Source organism: Dipodomys merriami, unplaced genomic scaffold (assembly GCF_024711535.1).
Source record: "Dipodomys merriami isolate MVZ:Mamm:240054 unplaced genomic scaffold, mDipMer1.0.p SCAF_99, whole genome shotgun sequence".
Classification (NCBI taxonomy): domain Eukaryota; kingdom Metazoa; phylum Chordata; class Mammalia; order Rodentia; family Heteromyidae; genus Dipodomys; species Dipodomys merriami.
This window is the reverse complement of record NW_027206612.1, coordinates 4,316,114-4,334,976: the sequence shown is the minus strand read 5'-3', so window position 1 is coordinate 4,334,976 and position 18,863 is coordinate 4,316,114. Positions and strand designations below refer to the sequence as shown.

The following is an 18,863-nucleotide window of genomic DNA, read 5'->3' as shown; positions in this document are numbered from 1 at the left end:
ATTACTCCCAGCTGCTGCATTGGGCCCTGTCTCCTGCAGGTCCCTGTGGATGCGGGTACTGACGCCTGGGGGGCAGCACCCTTCTGGGGGAGGTTTGTCCTGGCCGCCTCGCGTCCTTCCGCTAGCGCACAGGCTTTAGACAGGACAAGTCTGCCCCCTGTGGGGCACGTGCAGATCTCTGGAGACATTCGGCTCCTGCATCCGCGGCCAGCCATGCTGTGGAGCACCGGAGGGCAGGACACAGTCACAGAGATGTCAATCCAACGTGCTGACGCAGCACAGCCTCCACAGAAGGCCAGCACCCGGCGCTCACGTGGGCTCTGTACCTGTGCTTCCCAGGGGAAACTAGGGCATTTCCTGGAGGACATACGTAGGCTTCACAACAGCAAGATGTATTTGCACACAGTCTAATATTAAGGAATGACTTCATGTTCATATCCAACACCAAAGCAGGTAGGCCTGTGATCAGAGCTGCTGGCGGCCTCCGGAATCCTCTAAAGGATTTTCCCTCTGTACCCAGCCTGTTGTGGCCCTGCAGCTCAGTGGTGACCAGAGGGCTGGGTGTATGAACCCCAAAGTTTTTCCCCTTTCCATCAGCTCTGATGACTTGTGCACTTAGAAGACTCTGTCCATCACCAAATTCAGTGTAGAAAGCCTAGAGCTCATCTTGAACATGAGTAATGAGGCAGCTTCAGGTGACAGGTGAGCTGGTGTTGGACATAGTACATGGATGTCAGGTGACAGGTGAGCTGGTGTTGGATGTGAGCACATGGATGTCAGGTGACAGGTGAGCTGGTGTTGGACATAGTACATGGATGTCAGGTGACAGGTGAGCTGGTGTTAGATGTGAGCACATGGATGTCAGGTGACAGGTGAGCTGGTGTTAGATGTGAGCACATGGATGTCAGGTGACAGGTGAGCTGGTGTTGGACATAGTACATGGATGTCAGGTGACAGGTGAGCTGGTGTTGGACAGAGTACACGGGATGTCAGGTGACAGGTGAGCTGGTGTTGGACAGAGTACACGATGTCAGGTGACAGGTGAGCTGGTGTTGGATGTGAGCACATGGATATCAGGTGACAGGTGAGCTGGTGTGGACATAGTACATGGATGTCAGGTGACAGGTGAGCTGGTGTTGGACATAGTACATGGATGTCAGGTGACAGGTGAGCTGGTGTTGGATGTGAGCACATGGATGTCAGGTGACAGGTGAGCTGGTGTTGGACAGAGTACATGGATGTCAGGTGACAGGTGAGCTGGTGTTGGACAGAGTACACGGGATGTCAGGTGACAGGTGAGCTGGTGTTGGATGTGAGCACATGGATGTCAGGTGACAGGTGAGCTGGTGTTGGATGTGAGCACATGGATGTCAGGTGACAGGTGAGCTGGTGTTGGATGTGAGCACATGGATGTCAGGTGACAGGTGAGCTGGTGTTGGACATAGCACATGGATGTCAGGTGACAGGTGAGCTGGTGTTGGACATAGTACATGGATGTCAGGTGACAGGTGAGCTGGTGTTGGACATAGCACATGGATGTCAGGTGACAGGTGAGCTGGTGTTGGATGTGAGCACATGGATGTCAGGTGACAGGTGAGCTGGCGTTGGATGTGAGCACATGGATGTCAGGTGACAGGTGAGCTGGTGTTGGACAGAGTACACGGGATGTCAGGTGACAGGTGAGCTGGTGTGGACATAGTACATGGATGTCAGGTGACAGGTGAGCTGGTGTTGGACATAGCACATGGATGTCAGGTGACAGGTGAGCTGGTGTTGGATGTGAGCACATGGATGTCAGGTGACAGGTGAGCTGGTGTTGGACAGAGTACACGGGATGTCAGGTGACAGGTGAGCTGGTGTTGGACATAGCACATGGGTGTCAGGTGACAGGTGAGCTGGTGTTGGACATAGTACATGGATGTCAGGTGATAGGTAAGCTGGTATTGGACATAGTACAGGAGATGTCAGGTGACAGGTGAGCTGGTGTTGGATATGAGCACATGGATGTCAGGTGACAGGTGAGCTGGTGTTGGACATAGTACACGGGATGTCAGGTGACAGGTGAGCTGGTGTTGGATGTGAGCACATGGATGTCAGGTGACAGGTGAGCTGGTGTTGGACAGAGTACACGGGATGTCAGGTGACAGGTGAGCTGGTGTTGGACAGAGTACACGGGATGTCAGGTGACAGGTGAGCTGGTGTGGACATAGTACATGGATGTCAGGTGACAGGTGAGCTGGTGTTGGACATAGTACATGGATGTCAGGTGACAGGTGAGCTGGTGTTGGACATAGTACATGGATGTCAGGTGACAGGTGAGCTGGTGTTGGACATAGTACATGGATGTCAGGTGACAGGTGAGCTGGTGTTGGACATAGTACATGGATGTCAGGTGACAGGTGAGCTGGTGTTGGACAGAGTACACGGGATGTCAGGTGACAGGTGAGCTGGTGTTGGATGTGAGCACATGGATGTCAGGTGACAGGTGAGCTGGTGTGGACATAGTACATGGATGTCAGGTGACAGGTGAGCTGGTGTTGGACATAGTACATGGATGTCAGGTGACAGGTGAGCTGGTGTTGGATGTGAGCACATGGATGTCAGGTGACAGGTGAGCTGGCGTTGGATGTGAGCACATGGATGTCAGGTGACAGGTGAGCTGGTGTTGGACATAGCACATGGATGTCAGGTGACAGGTGAGCTGGTGTTGGATGTGAGCACATGGATGTCAGGTGACAGGTGAGCTGGCGTTGGATGTGAGCACATGGATGTCAGGTGACAGGTGAGCTGGTGTTGGTCATAGTACATGGATGTCAGGTGACAGGTGAGCTGGTGTGGACATAGTACATGGATGTCAGGTGACAGGTGAGCTGGTGTTGGACATAGCACATGGATGTCAGGTGACAGGTGAGCTGGTGTTGGACAGAGTACACGGGATGTCAGGTGACAGGTGAGCTGGTGTTGGACATAGCACATGGATGTCAGGTGACAGGTGAGCTGGTGTTTGCTAGAGTACATGGATGTCAGGTGACAGGTGAGCTGGTGTTGGATGTGAGCACATGGATTTCATGTGACAGGTGATCTTCGAAACTCTATCTCCATGCTAGCTCTCCGTTGAGAAAAATATATTCATTATTCAAACAAATGATATTGATAGAATTTCAGCCTAGCTTTTGCCTTAATAAGTAATTGTAATTTCTTATTGAAATGTTTGTGGGAAGATAGAACTTACCTCCACAGATGACGTATCATTCCATTCTATGGAAACGGCTGTCCTATTCCCTGCACTGCAGCTCCTTGTCTTGTGTTGGGCCTGTGTAGATCACGATTCATCTGTGAGTGGTCTCCATGAACTCTGAGTAATTCTCACCACAGGACGCCCAGGCAGCCGTGCCCACGCCTTTCACGTTGGTTCTTGGAGATGGCAGAGAGCCTCATGGGCAGACCGTGGCCAGGCAGAGCGTCTGCTCTGCACTACAGCGTGTGTCTCCTGCAGGCTGTTCCTGAGGAGGAGGAGGAGTAGGGGTTGGGGGGGGGGGGAAGGGGAGGGGAGGGGGAGGGGTTAGGGGAGGAAGGAAATGGGAGGAGGTGGTGGTAGTTACATTTCTCCAGATAGAAAAAGGGACAAGACTCTTAGGAAGTCTTCCATCTGAGTTTGGGAAACCCAAGAGGCCCCAGCGGAATGAGGTCACTGGGACCTGCGGTACCTGTGGCTGGGCAGGGGGAGGGGGGAGCGGCCTGCTTGAGGGTCACAGGGCAGTGTGGGAGAGAAGCAGACCGGACTCTGATCAGCCTCCAGGTAGACAAAGGGCAGCGTTGACCTGAACAGGCGGCTCACTTTGTTAGCAGATGTTAATTAAGCAAATGAGCTCTTGCTCATAAATCGCTAATTAACGTCAATCGTTTGCAGAACGTACTCTGGAGATTCAAGTTCTCCCAGCTCAAGGGGTCCTCTGATGATGGAAAAGCCCGAGTGAAGCTGCTGTTTCAGAATCCAGACACCAAACAGATCGAGATGAAGGTAAGGGCTGTTCCCCAGGCACACAGTGCATGCCCAGAAAGAGACGTAAGTGGTCGATGCGTTAAAAAGTCCACATGTGAAGGAGAGAAATATTTCCTGAAGGGTGGGTCCTGCTGCAAAGACCCAGGCTTGCTCCTGGGCACTTTAAATCCTGGCATTGGGATCTCTGAAACAAGCACTTGGTTCCACTGAAAATCATAAGTTTCTTAGTTCCAGGAAGGTACTACTTAAAATACTACAGAAGTAAAAATTCAGGACCTCTTTGCAAACTACATTAAGTATGTGATGAATCATCTGTAGCATTAAAAGTGAGCCTCTCTGCTCTAACAAGTTTACCGCATTTAGATCCACCCTTGCTATCAGTGGATACCATTGAATGGATGCTTTGACATCAGTGTGTCATCAAACCAACACACACAGCGTCAGAAAGTAAACAAAGTGCAGATTTCACACAATGGAAAGTACGTTTGGAGATCTGAGTCCATGAGCTCGTGGTTAGGCACTGGAAGTCTGCTGCTGGCACACTTTGGGTTCTGATGAAATTAGCCAGGACGCACGGGACTGCTGAATGAGAAAGCCACGCCTTTGTCGAGCTCAGTCAGGTAAGTGTAGGAAGGAAGAATGTGTTAGCCCATCCCATCTCCCTTGCGGTGGCTACTGCTGGTAAAGTCAGCACGTCCCCCGGTCTTCGGTTCTTTGGGCACCGTGGTGAGGGATGCGGGCACGCACGGGCACTCCGTATCCGTTGGCGACGCGGCGAGGACAGGCCCCGGGTTTGTGCGTGTGGATCTGGGGGACGCCGACTCTCGGGCCCCCACTCCACGTGGCCGTCCGCACCTCGGTGTGCACCATGCAGGGCAGCACCCCGACCTCTCGGGGAAGCGTCCATGGGGCGGCTGGTCTCCTCAGATGTGTTCTCTAGGTAAGGGAGGCTGAGTGAGGCTCCGGCCAGCTGACAGCCCCAGAGCCACGGCGTCTCCAAGCCCATAGTGAGGAAGGACGCAGGGCCCATGCCACACAGAGCCGGGGCACCCTGCTGAGAGCCCGGCTCGGTCCCACGAAGCACACTCCTGCCTCCGTGTGGACGCCATGCTCCAGGGACAGGGCCGTGGCCGTGGCCGTGGCCGTGGCCAGCCGGGGCAGGGTGTGTGCGCGCTGCTCAGCCATGTCAGTGCAGCTCAGCACAGACGCACAGCCTGCCGTTTGGAGATGATTATTTCTAAAATAATGAACTATCTGCTTTAATTAAAATGTGTAAGTTTTATGAGCATGGATGAGAAAGCATGGCCCAGAGATGAGCAGAGGCACCGGAGCGCCCGGAGCCGCTTCTGCTCCGGTGTTCCTGCCGGGCCCGGCGCCTCCTGTCCCTCAGGATCCGGGAGACGGTCCCCGGGGGTGCGCACAGACAGACTCACCGAGAACGGAGACTCCACCGAGACTCCCGCACAGGTTCCTAGGGAGCGTTGGCCAAGGAGAGGCCATCTCCACCTCAGACGCTTCCCCTGACTCTGAGGAAGAGGTCGGAATGGAGCTGTTTCTCTCTGCGACTGTAGCAGCAGGACTGGATCCCTGAGCTGCAGAAGTGAGTAGAGACGGAGAGAGGGTAGAAGGAACAGGAGCCGGGACTCACTGCTCCCGAGGCACATGAGGTTATTAGTACAGGGAAGGAAAACACGTGGACATACACGTGGACATGGGCTGAGTCCACGTGGACACACTGGACACGGGGTGAGTCCATCCAGGAGGACAGAAGACCACATGGACACACTGGACACGGGGTGAGTCCATCCAGGAGGACAGAAGACCACATGGACACACTGGACATGGAGTGTCCATCCAGGAGGACAAAAGACCACATGGACACACTGGACACAGGAGTGTCCATCCAGGAGGACAGAAGACCACATTGACACACTGGACACAGGGTGAGTCCATCCAGGAGGACAGAAGACCACATGGACACACTGGACATGGAGTGTCCATCTAGGAGGACAGAAGACCACATGGACACACTGGACACAGGAGTGTCCATCCAGGAGGACAGAAGACCACCTGGACATAGGGTGAGTCCATCCAGGAGGACAGAAGACCACATGGACACACTGGACACAAGAGTGTCCATCCTGGAGGACAGAAGACCACATGGACACACTGGACACAGGAGAGTACATCCTGGAGGACAGAAGACCACGTGGACACCCTGGACATGAGGTGTCCATATTGGGGGGACAGACGACCATGTGGACACACTGGACATGGAGTGTCCATCCTGGAGGACAGAAGACCACGTGGATACACTGGACATGAGGTGTCCATCCTGGGGGACAGAAGACCACGTGGACACACTGGACACAGGAGAGTCCATCCTGGGGGACAGAAGACCACGTGGATGCACTCAACATGGGGTGTCCACCCTGGGGGACAGAAGACCACGTGAACACACTGGACATGGGGTGTCCACCCTGGGAGCACTTTAAAAAGGACAGCGTGGGGTTGTGTCAGCTACACAGAAGGGGAAGCATCCTAAGACTTGCAAATTACTTCTGGAATTTTCCATTTAATAGTCTCAAACCACAGTGACCACAGGTAGATGAATCTGAGAACGCGAAGCCCTGACTGGGATTTGTGGTCCTGGACACAGACAGATGGAAGCGTGCACCTCATTTAACTCCACCCTGTCCTGCTTGTACCAGGAGCGCCCAGGCATACCGTCCCGACCCCAGCTCATGGGTTCCTGGTTCTCTTCCACGGATACTGCTTTCCCTTCTCTGTCACGCCTAGTCCAGGATCCTCCTCCTACAGGACGTCCTGCCTTCTGGCTGGCCCACCTGTCTCATGATGGCAGTCTTCCCGCAGAGGACAGTGCCCTCCACGCAGCCTGCCGGGCCTCCTGGAAGGCCTCGTCGGTGGCATGCTGTGCAGTGGCCTGGCTGATCTCCTGACCAGCCTGGCCTCCTAGCCGTCTCTGAGCCCAGCCTGGCCACCACCCACTGTCCAGACTCGCCACACTCTTGTTTCCGGGCCCTTCTAGATTGCCTTCCAGATCCCACCCCTGCTGAGCTGTAAACATCTGGGCATCAAGGGTCTTCTGAGTGTCACGCAAATGCTCAAAGCCCCATAGTCTCTGTGTTGAGCTACAGAGACCCAGGGGAGGTGGAGGCAGGGGTGGCCGGCTGTGTGGTGACTGGCTGTGTGGTGACTGGCCGTGTGACTGGCCGTGTGACTGGCGCTGTGACTGGCCGTGTGACTGGCGCTGTGACTGGCCCTGTGACTGGCCCTGTGACTGGCCGTGTGACTGGCTGTGTGGTGACTGGCCGTGTGACTGGCCCTGTGACTGGCCGTGTGACTGGCTGTGTGACTGGCCGTGTGACTGGCTGTGTGACTGGCTGTGTGACTGGCTGTGTGGTGACTGGCTGTGTGGTGACTGGCCGTGTGACTGGCCCTGTGACTGGCCGTGTGACTGGCCGTGTGACTGGCTGTGTGACTGGCCCTGTGACTGGCCGTGTGACTGGCTGTGTGACTGGCTGTGTGGTGACTGGCCGTGTGACTGGCCGTGTGACTGGCCCTGTGACTGGCCGTGATTGGCCCTGTGACTGGCCGTGTGATTGGCCATGTGACTGGCCGTGTGACTCGCCGTGTGACTGGCCGTGTGACTCGCCATGTGGTCACTGGCTGCAGGTTCTGAGTGGACGCGAGTCTCCCGTGTGAAGGGAGAGCTCCTCGTGCTCCCTGGGTCACTAGGTGACAAGCTGGCAAAGCAACCTCGTGAGGCGACAGCCTTCTGAGGCGGCCGGCTTGCTGACAGCCTTGGGTGGGTGTCCAGCGGTCTGGGCAGAAGTGGACTTGTGGAGTGTGCAGAGGGATGCCACTGCCACTGGGAAATTCGCTGGCGACGGAGGATGCTGTGAACACTTCCTTCTGTGAAGAGAGCACACCGGAGCACGGGACAGGGGAAGGGAGCACGACCGAGCACAGCACAGGGGAAGGGAGCACGCCCGAGCACAGCACAGGGGAAGGGAGCACACCGGAGCACGGCACAGGGGAAGGGAGCACACCGGAGCACGGGACAGGGGAAGGGAGCACACCCGAGCACAGGGGAAGGGAGCACACCGGAGCACAGCACAGGGGAAGGGAGCACACCGGAGCACAGCACAGGGGAAGGGAGCACACCGGAGCACAGCACAGGGGAAGGGAGCACACCGGAGCACGGCACAGGGGAAGGGAGCACACCGGAGCACAGCACAGGGGAAGGGAGCACAGGGGAAGGGAGCACGGGGAGCGGGAAGGGAGCACGGGGAGCACAGGGTGGGAAGGGCGGCACACCTTTCCAGTCACTGCTCAGACTTGCAGAAGCCATGTTGCTTAACTAAGGCCAGACTGAGGGCCCTGAGACACTGGAGGCTGGGAAGCGGCACCAGGCTGCAGATCACGTTTTGAACCATTCCAGCCACCACCATGTAAAGAAAGACTTGAGGAAACACAGCCGGTGCTTACGGGGTGGCTCGGGCCTGTGGCCTTTCACTTGGAAGCAGGGATGTGGAGACGGTGGTCTGAGGCCGGTCCCAGCAAGCAGCCGTCTGGCCTCCTGAGTTCCTGGGTGCTTGTTAAAGTAGACGCTACTGTTGTCGTTAATGTGACGCAGAGTTCCACCCGTCACTCAACGAGACTGTTTCTTTTGAGACAATGCCACCCTTCCTTCCTGGTCCTCCAGTTTCCCCCTCCGGAGTTTTCCAGAGTTCATTCTCCTCCAGGTGTCTGCTGAATAACATGACTGCCTTTGTTCCCCCTTCCTCCCGCCCTTTCTGCTCCTCCCGTGAATCTCCTAAAAGGAAAAGGAAAAACAGACCAAAGCAAAGGCAAACAACAACAACAACAAAAAGCAAAACCTGCATTTCTATTTCCTGGAATTCACTTAGAGAAGCTGTCTTTTAAATGTCCAGAGGAGTTATGCCTTTGGGATCCTCCCCCAGGGTGTCCTGCTTTAGTCTGTCTGAGTCACAGACTCCTCTTCAAACACAGACTCCTCCCAGGGGCCAGCTCAGGAACTGCGGCTGAGCTGATACTTAGCGACTTCCTTCCCTTCCTGTGCACACAGCCCCAGCCCCTTCCCTTGCCGGCCCAAGGGCTGGGTCCTTGCTGACTTGTGGGGTGTTGGAGGACCCAGCAGGAGTGGTGGGCGCAGGGAGCGGGGCGCAGGAGCGGAAGCAGAGTCTCCCTGAGGATCAGTTCACACAGAATGCCGAGGCAAGGCTCAGCAGGGCTCCCCGTCCAGAGTTCCCACGCAGACAGCTGACAGCTCCCGTCCAGAGTTCCCACGCAGACAGCTGACAGGTCCCGTCCAGAGTTCCCACGCAGACAGCTGACAGGTCCCGTCCAGAGTTCCCACGCAGACAGCTGACAGGTCCCGTCCAGAGTTCCCACGCAGACAGCTGACAGCTCCCGTCCAGAGTTCCCACGCAGACAGCTGACAGCTCCCGTCCAGAGTTCCCATGCAGACAGCTGACAGGTCCCGTCCAGAGTTCCCACGGAGACAGCTGACAGCTCCATCTCCAGAGTTCCCTCACAGACAGCTGACAGCTCCCGTCCAGAGTTCCCACGCAGACAGCTGACAGCTCCCGTCCAGAGTTCCCACGCAGACAGCTGACAGCTCCCGTCCAGAGTTCCCACGCAGACAGCTGACAGGTCCCGTCCAGAGTTCCCACGCAGACAGCTGACAGCTCCCGTCCAGAGTTCCCACGCAGACAGCTGACAGCTCCCGTCCAGAGTTCCCACACAGACAGCTGACAGGTCCCGTCCAGAGTTCCCACGCAGACAGCTGACAGCTCCCGTCCAGAGTTCCCACACAGACAGCTGACAGCTCCATCTCCAGAGTTCCCACGCAGACAGCTGACAGCTGACAGCTCCCGTCCAGAGTTCCCACGCAGACAGCTGACAGGTCCCGTCCAGAGTTCCATGCAGACAGCTGACAGCTCCCGTCCAGAGTTCCATGCAGACAGCTGACAGGTCCCGTCCAGAGTTCCATGCAGACAGCTGACAGGTCTGCTCACAGATGAAGAGAGAGCCTCCTGCTCAGCCTTTGGCTGGGAGAGGGGATTCTGGAACATTCCCTGCCTGCTTACTCTGAATCTGGCTCACTGACAGCCACGTTTTACAGAGGCTGTTGTTTGGGTTGAGCCTTGTGGACCCAGGTTGTGTGGAGTTTCACCATTGGGTTCACTTGTACATTTTGCTAGTACTTTTGATGATTGAAATTAAGCAAAGGGCCAATCTGAATAATGCACTCTACATCTGCGTGTGAATCACCACAGAGAAAGCCCTGGAGCCGTTAGCTGCAGTAAAGCACCCTGCGGGTGCTGGGCGGGAGGGGAAGAGGTCAGAGGGAAGGCGGGTGAATAAGGACTAGACAGTGTGCGTGCAGGTGTGAACTCGCCACAGTGCGGCACCGTGAGGGGGGGACGGGAGTCGGAGGAGCCACTGTGTGTGTGGGCATGCCGGGAGGAACGCACTTGTCCACTAATCTATGCTGGTAAAAATGCAGTGGAGGGGTGATGGACGGGCACTGGTCAGAAAGACTGACAGGCAGAACTGAAACCTCTGAACAGCTAATTAACGTTGATTGAGAGAAGGCCGCTGCGGGTTGTGGTTTGTGGGCCAGTCCTGGCGGGGCCTGGCCTCCTGTCCCGGTGAGCCACACTAGTATTGGGTAAGTGGTCAGCGTCCGTAAAGGGGGTTCTGGTTGGCATAGAAAACCCAGCAACTGCAGTGCACAGGAGGTGGCTTTGTGCTTCTTGTTTTGCTGGCAAACCCAGAGCTTGTCTGAGAAAGTTCTGGACACACAGAGCGTCTTGGGAGGACCCTAGATGTCGGGAAGATTTTTCTTGCAGACAACCAGTGACAAATGTTTCTGGGTAGATGGCGAGGTCAGGACCGTCCTGTGCCAGGGAGGGGGTGCACGCGCTGGACTGACGGGGGCTGCGGTCCTTCCCTGCGTCTGCACTGCACTAACGGGGGCTGCAGTCCTCCCTGCGTCAGCACTGGACTAACGGGGGCTGCGGTCCTCCCTGCGCCAGCGCTGCACTAACGGGGGCTGCGGTCTTCCCTGCATCTGTGCCGCACTAACGGGGGGCTGCGGTCCTCCCTGCATCAGCGCTGCACTAACGGGGGGCTGCGGTCCTTCCCTGCGTCTGCACTGCACTAACGGGGGCTGCGGTCCTCCCTGCGTCTGCACTGCACTAACGGGGGCTGCGGTCCTCCCTGCATCTGCACTGCACTAACGGGGGCTGCGGTCCTCCCTGCATCTGTGCTGCACTAACGGGGGCTGCGGTCCTCCCTGCGTCAGCACTGCACTAATGGGGGCTGCGGTCCTCCCTGCATCTGTGCTGCACTAACGGGGGCTGTGGTCCTCCCTGCGTCTGCACTGCACTAACGGGGGCTGCGGTCCTCCCTGCATCTGCAGTGCACTAACGGGGGCTGCGGTCCTCCCCTGCATCTGTGCCGCACTAACGGGGGCTGCGGTCCTCCCTGCATCTGTGCTGCACTAACGGGGGGGCTGCGGTCCTCCCTGCATTTGCACTGCACTAACGGGGGCTGCGGTCCTCCCCTGCGTCAGTGCTGCACTAACGGGGGCTGCGGTCCTCCCTGCATCTGCACTGCACTAACGGGGACTGCGGTCCTCCCTGCGTCAGGGCTGCACTAACGGGGGCTGCGGTCCTCCCTGCATCTGCAGTGCACTAACGGGGGCTGCGGTCCTCCCCTGCATCTGCGCCGCACTAACGGGGGCTGCGGTCCTCCCTGCATCTGCACTGCACTAACGGGGGCTGCGGTCCCCCCTGCATCTGTGCCGCACTAACGGGGGCTGCGGTCCTCCCTGCATCTGTGCCGCACTAACGGGGGCTGCGGTCCTCCCTGCATCTGTGCTGCACTAACGGGGACTGCGGTCCTCCCTGCATCAGCGCTGCACTAACGGGGGCTGCGGTCCTCCCTGCATCTGTGCTGCACTAACGGGGGCTGCGGTCCTCCCTGCGTCAGCGCTGCACTAACGGGGACTGCGGTCCTCCCTGCATCTGTGCTGCACTAACGGGGGCTGCGGTCCTCCCTGCATCTGTGCTGCACTAACGGGGGCTGCGGTCCTCCCTGCATCTGTGCTGCACTAACGGGGGCTGCGGTCCTCCCTGCGTCAGCGCTGCACTAACGGGGACTGCGGTCCTTCCCTGCATCATCTCACTCCCTCTGTGTGGTCTTTGCAAAGAAAACCCCAGGCCCCTCTGTGGATCTCCTCTCTGGAAGACACAGGAACGGCAGGGCGGAGGGCGGAGGCAGACGGACCGTGGGGGAAGATGGCGGTTGGTTCCCCCATGAAGGAAGCATGGCAGGGTCTGAGGGCGTGGTGCTGCTCTGCTGCAGTGGACCGCCCCCCCCAGTAGACCCCCTCCCCGGCCGGAGGCCCTGGCCTGGGGAAGCTTCCAGAAACACCTCAGGAGACTGATGAGTCTAACTGGGCTGTTTGCCTTAAAATTTGATAGCGCTCCTACTTGGTCATCTCCACAGGTTAGAATCTGCTGGAATTTTGCTGAAGGTCGGTAGATGTGTCTCATCAATTAGCGATCGCCTTAAAAGGAGCACAGCTGCTCCTCACTGACTGGAGCTTTGAGAGCCCGAGGGCCCCTCCCATCCTGTCTGTGGAGGGGGCTGCAGGCTGGGCCTGGGCAGGCTGGGGTGGGAATCCCAGCAGCCCTGAGGGCCGCTCCCACGCTGGGGGCGGGAATCCCAGCAGGCCCCGAGGTTGGTTCCCCATAGCAGAGTGGTCTTGGAGACTGTGTCAGCATCTTCTTCAGTTTGGAGCTCAATGTCAACTTGGGGACGCTTGTGGGGAGGAGGGGTTATGGAATCACCGGTCTCACATCATCATAGCATCTGGGTGGTCTCTGCGGTGGGGAAGGAAGGGTCCGGAGTGTTCCTGGCTCTGCACCGCCTGCAGCCCGGTCCTCAGGGTACCCGGCCCCTTCCCCTCAGCGCAGCGGGACTGGGGACCCGAGGTCCCCTCCCCCACCCCATGCCTAGGCTCTGGACACCCACTCGGCACCCGCAGCCCCGGTCATCCAGGAAGAATGACCTGAAAACCCAGGCCAGCCCGTGGCCAGCGACGCACCGTCACACACACAGGTCCTGGCGGACCCAAGCTCAACCCCAAGGCCCGATTAAGACTCAGAACAGAGGAGGCAGGGATGCGAGATACCGGAAATGACCGATCAGCCGAGGGGGGCTCCGGATGAGTCCTGGGCTCTGTCGGGCTCTGTCTGTACAGAAAGGCAGACACACACATCACTTCACGAACAGCTTCCTCCCGACTCTTGAATGTACCCCGATCGTGCGTGGAGCTGAGCTCCCTGGAGAAGCCTTGCTGCCGTCCTGCGGGTACGGGCCGTGCGCAGTGCGCCCCTGCCCTGCCCCAGTAACGGCAAGCCCTGCCTCGTCTCTCCCCAGGAGCTGGAGTTCCAGGACCTGACGGCAGTCCTGCACTGCATCCACTCCTTCCTGGCCGCCAAGGTGGCGTCCTTGGACCCGTTGTTCATGGCCAGCCAGAGCGTCGCTCGAAGATTCGCCTGCAGCAACTGAGTGCCGCCGACACACTGTTTTCTTAAGAAATGAATCTTCCCTGCACCGTATGGCAATGTTGTGTGGTTTTATAGGGAGCCTCTAGTTGTTACACCAATGAAGACATCACTAGTTTCACAGACGGCCTCGTTGTTGATGCTGATGGGGGCAGGTGCACCCCGAGCCCCTGGGGTGGGGGGACACTCCACTGCCACGCTGGCCACAGGCAGCGTTTGTGTATCGTCAGACATGTAGCGGGTTCGTGGGTGGCTGAGAGCACACCTCCGCTGCGTCCTGGAGAGGAGAAAGGCCCCACGCCCGGCGCCCGAGGTCGGGCAGAGGGCTGGGACTGGGAAGAGGAGACCATACCTGCGTGTCCATCCTTTCCTACGGAGTCCTGCCACTTAAATGTGGCAGGACTATTTTTAACCAGTTCATCAAATACAGCTCTTCCTTTGATTTCCTTTATTCCCACATCGTATAGGATTTCTAAGCTCAGATGGATTCTGTTTTTGCTATTAAAGGTCATTTATTGGAGTTCTTGAATTTTCTTTAGAAACACAGCTGGGGTTAGGAAAACCCAAGACTGTGCTCACGATGTGAAGACAGAGGGACAGGAAGCCTGAGGATGCCCTGCAGCGCGGGGTGCGTCTGGCGGGGGCTGCTGCTCCTCCTGGGTCAGAAGGAGGGTCAGTGCCCCCACCCCTGCCCCCAGCTCCCCCGCCACCCCCACCCCTGCCTCCCAGTGCCCCGCCACCCCCACCCCTGCCCCCAGCTCCCCCGCCACCCCCACCCCTGCCCCCAGCTCCCCCGCCACCCCCACCCCTGCCCCCAGCTCCCCCGGACCCCCACCCCTGCCCCCAGCTCCCCCGGACCCCCACCCCTGCCCCCAGCTCCCCCGGACCCCCACCCCTGCCCCCAGCTCCCCCGGACCCCCACCCCTGCCCCCAGCTCCCCCGCCACCCCCACCCCTGCCCCCAGCTCCCCCGCCACCCCCACCCCTGCCCCCAGCTCCCCCACCACCCCCACCCCTGCCCCCAGCTCCCCTGCCACCCCCACCCCTGCCTCCCAGTGCCCCGCCACCCCCACCCCTGCCCCCAGCTCCCCCGCCACCCCCACCCCTGCCCCCAGCTCCCCCGGACCCCCACCCCTGCCCCCAGCTCCCCCGGACCCCCACCCCTGCCCCCAGCTCCCCAGCCACCCCCACCCCTGCCCCCAGCTCCCCCGGACCCCCACCCCTGCCCCCAGCTCCCCCGCCACCCCCACCCCTGCCCCCAGCTCCCCCGCCACCCCCACCCCTGCCTCCCAGTGCCCCGCCACCCCCACCCCTGCCCCCAGCTCCCCCGCCACCCCCACCCCTGCCCCCAGCTCCCCCGGACCCCCACCCCTGCCCCCAGCTCCCCCGGACCCCCACCCCTGCCCCCAGCTCCCCCGCCACCCCCACCCCTGCCTCCCAGTGCCCCGCCACCCCCACCCCTGCCCCCAGCTCCCCCGCCACCCCCACCCCTGCCCCCAGCTCCCCCGCCACCCCCACCCCTGCCTCCCAGTGCCCCGCCACCCCCACCCCTGCCCCCAGCTCCCCCGCCACCCCCACCCCTGCCCCCAGCTCCCCCGCCACCCCCACCCCTGCCCCCAGCTCCCCCGGACCCCCACCCCTGCCCCCAGCTCCCCCGGACCCCCACCCCTGCCCCCAGCTCCCCCGGACCCCCACCCCTGCCCCCAGCTCCCCCGCCACCCCCACCCCTGCCCCCAGCTCCCCCGCCACCCCCACCCCTGCCCCCAGCTCCCCCGCCACCCCCACCCCTGCCCCCAGCTCCCCTGCCACCCCCACCCCTGCCTCCCAGTGCCCCGCCACCCCCACCCCTGCCCCCAGCTCCCCCGCCACCCCCACCCCTGCCCCCAGCTCCCCCGGACCCCCACCCCTGCCCCCAGCTCCCCCGGACCCCCACCCCTGCCCCCAGCTCCCCAGCCACCCCCACCCCTGCCCCCAGCTCCCCCGGACCCCCACCCCTGCCCCCAGCTCCCCCGCCACCCCCACCCCTGCCCCCAGCTCCCCCGCCACCCCCACCCCTGCCTCCCAGTGCCCCGCCACCCCCACCCCTGCCCCCAGCTCCCCCGCCACCCCCACCCCTGCCCCCAGCTCCCCCGGACCCCCACCCCTGCCCCCAGCTCCCCCGGACCCCCACCCCTGCCCCCAGCTCCCCCGCCACCCCCACCCCTGCCTCCCAGTGCCCCGCCACCCCCACCCTTGCCCCCAGCTCCCCCGCCACCCCCACCCCTGCCCCCAGCTCCCCCGCCACCCCCACCCCTGCCTCCCAGTGCCCCGCCACCCCCACCCCTGCCCCCAGCTCCCCCGCCACCCCCACCCCTGCCCCCAGCTCCCCCGGACCCCCACCCCTGCCCCCAGCTCCCCCGGACCCCCACCCCTGCCCCCAGCTCCCCCGCCACCCCCACCCCTGCCTCCCAGTGCCCCGCCACCCCCACCCCTGCCCCCAGCTCCCCCGTACCCTCACCCCTGCCCCCAGCTCCCCCGGACCCCCACCCCTGCCCCCAGCTCCCCCGGACCCCCACCCCTGCCCCCAGCTCCCCCGGACCCCCACCCCTGCCCCCAGCTCCCCCGCCACCCCCACCCCTGCCTCCCAGTGCCCCGCCACCCCCACCCCTGCCCCCAGCTCCCCCGCCACCCCCACCCCTGCCTCCCAGTGCCCCGCCACCCCCACCCCTGCCCCCAGCTCCCCTGCCACCCCCACCCCTGCCCCCAGCTCCCCCACCACCCCCACCCCTGCCCCTCCCACCCCTGCCTCCCAGAGCCCCGCCACCCCCACCCCTGCCCCCAGCTCCCCCACCACCCCCACCCCTGCCCCCAGCTCCCCCGGACCCCCACCCCTGCCCCCAGCTCCCCCACCACCCCCACCCCTGCCCCCAGCTCCCCTGCCACCCCCACCCCTGCCCCCAGCTCCCCCGGACCCCCACCCCTGCCTCCCAGTGCCCCGCCACCCCCACCCCTGCCCCCAGCTCCCCCGCCACCCCCCACCCCTGCCTCCCAGTGCCCCGCCACCCCCACCCCTGCCCCCAGCTCCCCCGCCACCCCCACCCCTGCCCCCAGCTCCCCCGCCACCCCCACCCCTGCCCCCAGCTCCCCCACCACCCCCACCCCTGCCCCTCCCACCCCTGCCTCCCAGAGCCCCGCCACCCCCACCCCTGCCCCCAGCTCCCCCGGACCCCCACCCCTGCCCCCAGCTCCCCCGGACCCCCACCCCTGCCCCCAGCTCCCCCGCCACCCCCACCCCTGCCTCCCAGTGCCCCGCCACCCCCACCCCTGCCCCCAGCTCCCCCGCCACCCCCACCCCTGCCTCCCAGTGCCCCGCCACCCCCACCCCTGCCCCCAGCTCCCCCGCCACCCCCACCCCTGCCCCCAGCTCCCCCACCACCCCCACCCCTGCCCCTCCCACCCCTGCCTCCCAGAGCCCCGCCACCCCCACCCCTGCCCCCAGCTCCCCCACCACCCCCACCCCTGCCCCCAGCTCCCCCGGACCCCCACCCCTGCCCCCAGCTCCCCCACCACCCCCACCCCTGCCCCCAGCTCCCCTGCCACCCCCACCCCTGCCCCCAGCTCCCCCGGACCCCCACCCCTGCCTCCCAGTGCCCCGCCACCCCCACCCCTGCCCCCAGCTCCCCCGCCACCCCCACCCCTGCCTCCCAGTGCCCCGCCACCCCCACCCCTGCCCCCAGCTCCCCCGCCACCCCCACCCCTGCCCCCAGTGCCCCGCCACCCCCACCTACCATCTCTGCCACCCCATCTCCCCCAGCCCCACCATCAATTCTCCACTGCCTCTACCTACCTCCCAGCACCCCTGCCAGTGAACTGTGCACCCAGTAGACATAAAACCAGACTCCTTTTCTCCAGGCCTCTTGCAGCGGACACTCTGCACGTGTCTTTGGCACAGATACTCGCCCTGCACACTCATTTCATTTTTATGAAAAAAGTTTCAAAAATGAGCATTTACTAGACCACAATAAAGACAATCATTTTCCAGGGAGATCTTACACTATGCGTTGTTTTCGTATTTTGTACAAATGTACAATTCTTTGGAAAATGCATCAAACATTGTCTCCTAAGAGCAGGGCAGTTCTCCTCCCTCCCCCCACCACAGCGAGGTACAGACGCTGCACTGCTGTGTACAATCCACTGCAGCGAGGTGCAGACGCTGCACTGCTGTGTGAACCCCACCACAGCGAGGTACAGACGCTGCACTGCTGTGTGAACCCCACCACAGCGAGGTACAGACGCTGCACTGCTGTGTGAACCCCACCACAGCGAGGTACAGACGCTGCACTGCTGTGTAGAACCCCACTGCAGCGAGGTACAGACGCTGCACTGCTGTGTACATTCCACTGCAGCGAGGTACAGACGCTGCACTGCTGTGTACAATCCACTGCAGTGAGGTACAGACGCTGCACTGCTGTGTGCATTCCACTGCAGCGAGGTACAGACACTGCACTGCTGTGTGAACCCCACCACAGCGAGGTACAGACGCTGCACTGCTGTGTACAATCCACTGCAGCGAGGTACAGACGCTGCAGTGCTGTGTACAATCCACTGCAGCGAGGTACAGACACTGCAGTGCTGTGTGAACCCCACTGCAGTGAGGTACAGACGCTGCACTGCTGTGTAGACCCCACTGCAGTGAGGTACAGACGCTGCACTGCTGTGTACATTCCACTGCAGTGAGGTACAGACACTGCACTGCTGTGTGAACCCCACTGCAGTGAGGTACAGACACTGCACTGCTGTGTACATTCCACTGCAGCGAGGTACAGACGCTGCACTGCTGTGTACAACATTCCACTGCAGTGAGGTACAAACACTGCACTGCTGTGTGGACCACTGCAGTGAGGTACAGATGCTGCACTGTTGTGTGGACCCCACTGCAGTGAGGTACAGATGCTGCACTGCTGTGTGGACCCCACCGCAGTGAGGTACAGACACTGCACTGCTGTGTGTACTCTGCTGCAGTGAGGTACAGACGCTGCACTGTTGTGTGGACCCCACTGCAGTGAGGTACAAACACTGCACCACTGTGTGGACCCCACTGCAGTGAGGTACAGATGCTGCACTGCTGTGTGGACCCCGCTGCAGTGAGGTACAGACGCTGCACCGCTGTGTGGACCCCTGCAGTGAGGTACAGACGCTGCACTGCTGTGTGTACTCTGCTGCAGTGAGGTACAGACGCTGCACTGCTGTGTG

The 18,863-nt window shown here is 61.2% G+C and overlaps 2 protein-coding genes across 2 annotated transcripts in view; both read left to right on the top strand.

The window, feature by feature from the left end:
- The window catches only part of Sntg2 (syntrophin gamma 2), a 106,458-nt gene extending 92,364 nt beyond the window's left edge, over positions 1–14,094 (top strand). The window contains exons 14-15 of the mRNA XM_070014668.1: positions 3,911–4,021; positions 13,505–14,094. Of these exons, the coding sequence (XP_069870769.1) occupies positions 3,911–4,021; positions 13,505–13,636 (243 nt within the window). The 3' untranslated portion in view covers positions 13,637–14,094. The remainder of the gene's footprint in view (positions 1–3,910; positions 4,022–13,504) is intronic.
- On the top strand, positions 13,733–17,042 carry LOC138822134 (uncharacterized; the record flags this gene model as incomplete). Its single annotated transcript, XM_070014688.1, is given in 9 exon segments — positions 13,733–13,787; positions 14,331–14,456; positions 14,459–15,021; positions 15,023–15,768; positions 15,770–16,025; positions 16,027–16,129; positions 16,180–16,494; positions 16,497–16,797; positions 16,829–17,042. Coding segments are annotated over 9 exon segments (2,679 nt in total), but the record flags the coding sequence as incomplete, so codon positions are not given.
- Positions 17,043–18,863: the final 1,821 nt, after the last annotated feature.